The sequence below is a fragment of the Aethalodelphis obliquidens genome, unplaced genomic scaffold (assembly GCF_003676395.1).
Source record: "Aethalodelphis obliquidens isolate GAN/ISIS:26980383/991018 unplaced genomic scaffold, ASM367639v1 scaffold47, whole genome shotgun sequence".
In the NCBI taxonomy this organism is placed as follows: Eukaryota; Metazoa; Chordata; class Mammalia; order Artiodactyla; family Delphinidae; genus Aethalodelphis; species Aethalodelphis obliquidens.
Window position 1 is genome coordinate 14,063,209 of NW_020837991.1, and position 4,655 is coordinate 14,067,863.

Here is a 4,655-nt window from a genome sequence, read left to right on the forward strand (position 1 = left end):
AATGCCTTAATTAGGTATTCACCAGGTACCAAAACTCCTGAATATTTAGAAAGCCCTTATTCCACAGAGTCAGTGGATTAACTGATAACTCCCTCTATTTATGTAACAGAATACCTCTCGCTCTCCTAACACAGGATGCAAACACAGCTAAATTCATTTTCTTTCCTAATTAATCCAGCTGCCTCACAGAAGGAAAGTTCAGTATCCTACTCCTTGGCTATTGAAAAGAAACAATGGAAAACCACTGCACTTTCAAAAGGATTTTCTACTCAGGTTGTTTTCTTACCTACCTCATTTTACCAAGACATAATATTTATACTTTTTATTCTTTCATTTATAGGCACCTGTATAACCTAATATTTACAAAAAATTTTTGGAAAATTTAATGTTGTTAATTTCATTAAATCTTTCAAACAATATTTTTGGTACTATGTTTTCTGTTTTCAAATATTATAAGTATATTTTCATGTAAATAATTTTCAATTTATTTATTATGTAATTAATATTTTCAATTTATTAACTGGTGGATTTTGGTGAGTATAACCTGAAATTTTTGTAATTCTGGAACACATTCCAAATCATTTAAAACTGTCTCTAATTCTTTGGCTGATTGAAGGTGCTTTTCTCTCCAGCACATTACAGATCACAAGTGTTGATAAGAACCTAAAAGAAATGCCTACTTCTAAAACATGGAAAAAAGACAGTTTTCATGTTCAGTGCTTCTTAACGATATTCTCTTTTCTTTGCTCCTGCAGGACTCTGCCTTAAGAGGAATGCATTCTTTGACAAGAGTTGAAGGGTAGAAAAATCACTAAATGAATATCGTAATTAGTCCCACCATCCCACTCTACCACATATCTGAAATCAGAAATCCCAAAACAGCCCCAAATTCTTTCTTTCTAACAAGTCTATCAACCTTATCACAAACATGAACCCTGAGGGTTTATGGTGACTTACTTATTAAAGGAGCCTTCCCCTTAGATGCACCCTCTTTACTCAAAGGTGATTTACCTTTCTAAAGGAGGCAGCCCAATTATTATACGTTGTCTACACTTAATGTCTGGGGCTGAGGGCTGGTGGAGTAAGGTGAGCTATATTTAGTGATTTTGAGTTTTCCGGCATATATCTCACTCAAAAAGAGATTAAAAACATAAATTTTCTCTGGTGCGGTATCCTACTCTACCTAACTTTACTAACATTAGGAAGGATATACTTGAATAAAGCAGTCTTGATAGACAGGAGTAAGCAGTATTGCTTAAACATATCGGTTTGATATGAAAATGATTCCCTTGTGAGAGCATCCTAAGTATCCAGACTTTACTGTGGGGTAGAGAGAAGAGCTCTACTTGGCTGTTCCCATTAGCTAGCTCATTAAATTATGCAAAAGTGAGTCAGCACAGTAAGAATGGTAAGGGCTTTAGAGTTGGAAAGATAAGATTTCCATCTCTGGTCTGGCCCTTGCCAGATATATAATCTAGGGCAAACGATCAAGTTTTAGTGTTGCCAACTATAAAATGAATATTAAATTACTAACGTCAAAGGATTTGGGAAGATTAACTGAGTTAACATATGTAAAGCAGATAGCACAGACACAAGCCTGGCATAATAGCCAATTAATAGAATGTTAGCTCCTTTTCTTTATTCATCATTTGTTGCATCCAAAATTATTCAAAAAAGAATGATATATCCCTACTTGTCTCAAAACAGAACCCTCCTACACTGTTGGTGGGAATGTAAATTGGAGCAGTCACTATGGAAAACAGTATGGAGGTTCCTTAAGAAACTAAAAATAGAGCTACTGTATGATCCAGCAATCCCACTCCTGGGCATATAACCAGAAAAGATGAAAACTCTAATTCTAAAAGATATATATACCACAATGTTCATAGCAGCACTTTGCAATACCCAAGACATGGAAACAACCCAAGTGCCCATCAACAGGTGATTGGTTTAAGAAGATATGGTATATATATATACACATATATATGTGTGTGTGTGTGTGTATATATATATACACATACATATATGTATGTGTGTATACACACACACACACACACACGGAATATTACTCAGCCGTAAAAAAGAATGAAATACTGACATTTGCAGCAATATGGATGGACCTTATTGTACTAAGTAAAATAAATCAAAGACACGGCTTCCCTGGTGGCGCAGTGGTTGAGAGTCCGCCTGCCTATGCAGGGGACACGGGTTCGTGCCCCGGTCTGGGAAGATCCCACGTGCCGCGGAGCGGCTGGGCCCGTGAGCCATGGCCGCTGAGCCTGTGCGTCTGGAGCCTGTGCTCCGCAAAGGGAGAGGCCACAACAGTGAGAGGCCCGCATACCACACACAAAAAAAGAAAAATTGAAGACAAATATTATATGATATCACTTATATGTGAAATCTAAAAAATAATACAAATGAATCTACATACAAAACAGGAGAGTCCGCAGGAGTCGCGCTGAGGCCAGAACGCCTGTGGATCTCTGGCCTGGGTCAGTGATGAGCCCTGGGGACCCGGCCGGGCCCGGCCTGGCGCTCCCACCAGCATCCAACATGCGCCTCCCAGGGAAGGACACCTGACTAGGTCCCTGCCCCTGGTTTCGGGATGGACCTGGCAGGTGTGTGGGAGAGCAAGGCCTGGGCTTGGCGTGTGTGACCCACAGACCTCCTCACGGGGGGAAGGTTTTCTATCATATGATCCATCATAACAATGCTGGAGTTAAGAAGTCTCCATTCCTTTGCTTGGAACCAGAAGACTTTTCCCCCTGCATATAGAGTAAGAGTAATGTTGGTTAGAAACTGGCTAGTGTTTAAAACTGAAGATTGTTATGACTGTTTAACCTGAGCTCCATGTTGAAGTAAGATTAATTATCTTGGAAATACTAAATTGGGGTAACCCAAATCTGTTTCTGGAACCATGAAGATTTTGTTGGTTTTTGACTTTGACAATACAATCATAGATGATAATAGTGACACCTGGATTGTACAATGTGCTCCAGAGAAAAAGCTTCCTATTGAACTACAAGATTCTTATGAGAAAGGATTTTGGACAGAATTTATGGGCAGAGTCTTTAAGTATTTGGGAGATGAAGGTGTAAGAGAAGATGAAATGAAAAGAGCAATGATATCAATGCCTTTCACTCCATGGATGGTGGAACTTTTAAACTTTATAAGAAAGAACAAGGATAAATTTGGCTGCATCATTATTTCAGATGCAAATTCAGTCTTCATAGGTTGGGTTTTAGAAGCTACCAATTTTCATGACGTGTTTGATAAAGTCTTTACAAATCCAGCAGCTTTTGACACCAATGGTCATCTCACTGTGGAAAATTATCATGCTCATTCTTGCACTAGGTGCCCCCAAAATCTTTGCAAAAATGTAGTTTTGGTAGAATTTGTAGGTAAAGTCACAACGAGGAGTGAATTATACATGAGTTGTTTATATATGTGATGGAAGAAATGATGTCTGTCCAGTAAACTTTTTCAAGAAGAATGATATTGCCATGCCACGGAATAGATATACTTTACAGAAAACTCTTTCTAGGATGTCTCAATATCTTGAGCCTATGGAGTCTTCTGTTTTATCTTGGTCTTCAGGTGTTGAAATAATTTCTCATTTACAATTTCTAATAAAGGAGTAATATGCCAACAATTGAAATGTGTATCAGTTAAGATTAAATACAGCAGCATAAAACTAAAACCCCAAGTAACAGTGGCTTTAAAAAAAGAAAAAAAGTTTTCCCTCTCACTTAAAAGAATTTCAGAGTTAAGTATCTCAAAGTTTTTGTGTTGCTCTACCAACCTCAGCACTTGGCTTCCAACTTATGATCCAAGATTGCTGTTCAAGCTCCATCCCTCACATCAACATTCTGGCCAGCAAGGACAGTGAGAGAGAAGGTTGCACCCTCATTTAAATTTCATTAGCCAATACTTAGTCACAATGCTCCTACCTAACTGTAAGGAAGGATGCAAAATATAGCTTTTATTTCAGATGGTCATATGCCTGGGAAAAATGGAAAAAGTAGAGTACAAAACTGACGTAGGTGCAACTAGTGGTCTACCAAAGGTGGTTAATAGGTAGATTATATTTTTTAATTTATTCCCAGAGAAAATAGTCTTATATTTTACTTTCTTTGGCATTTATTTCCGAAGTATGTCTTGCAGTTACAGATCTTCAAAATAAGCCTAATGCTTATCACATAAGAATACACTACTTCCAAATCAGTTAATTTTAGAGATAGGGATGCAGTATCTATTGCCCAAGTGTTCATTAATTTCACACTTTCCTTTTGAAATGAAATACAAATTAATGTTCTTCAAATATTTTAAATTTATATCATTATTAAAGTCTATAACTCCAGAATGCTGATTTAATCAGTATGTCATTTCTGTCAATGAAATATTGAGTGATACAATACATAATTTGTAGGAATACTCAACATTTAAGAAACTTTCATATAGGGATATTAGCAAACTATCAACTGACCTAGAAAGTTTTACAGTACTATGTTCATTTGTAGGCTCACATGTTTTAGGCATAAATATGCCTTATGTAATAATGTTAGGATTTTCTTTTCCATATGGAAAGCTCCAGAAATATAACTGTTCAATGTAATTTTATGGGGAAAACAGAAACAGATTCACAGACATAGAAA

At 37.0% G+C, this 4,655-nt stretch overlaps 1 protein-coding gene across 1 annotated transcript; it reads left to right on the forward strand.

The window, feature by feature from the left end:
- Nucleotides 1-2,860: 2,860 nt before the first annotated feature.
- On the forward strand, nucleotides 2,861-3,649 carry LOC113607244 (pyridoxal phosphate phosphatase PHOSPHO2-like). The gene is given in 2 exon segments (XM_027082428.1): nucleotides 2,861-3,405; nucleotides 3,407-3,649. Coding segments are annotated over 2 exon segments (723 nt in total). The 5' UTR covers nucleotides 2,861-2,917; the 3' UTR covers nucleotides 3,642-3,649.
- The last annotated feature ends 1,006 nt before the right edge of the window (nucleotides 3,650-4,655 follow it).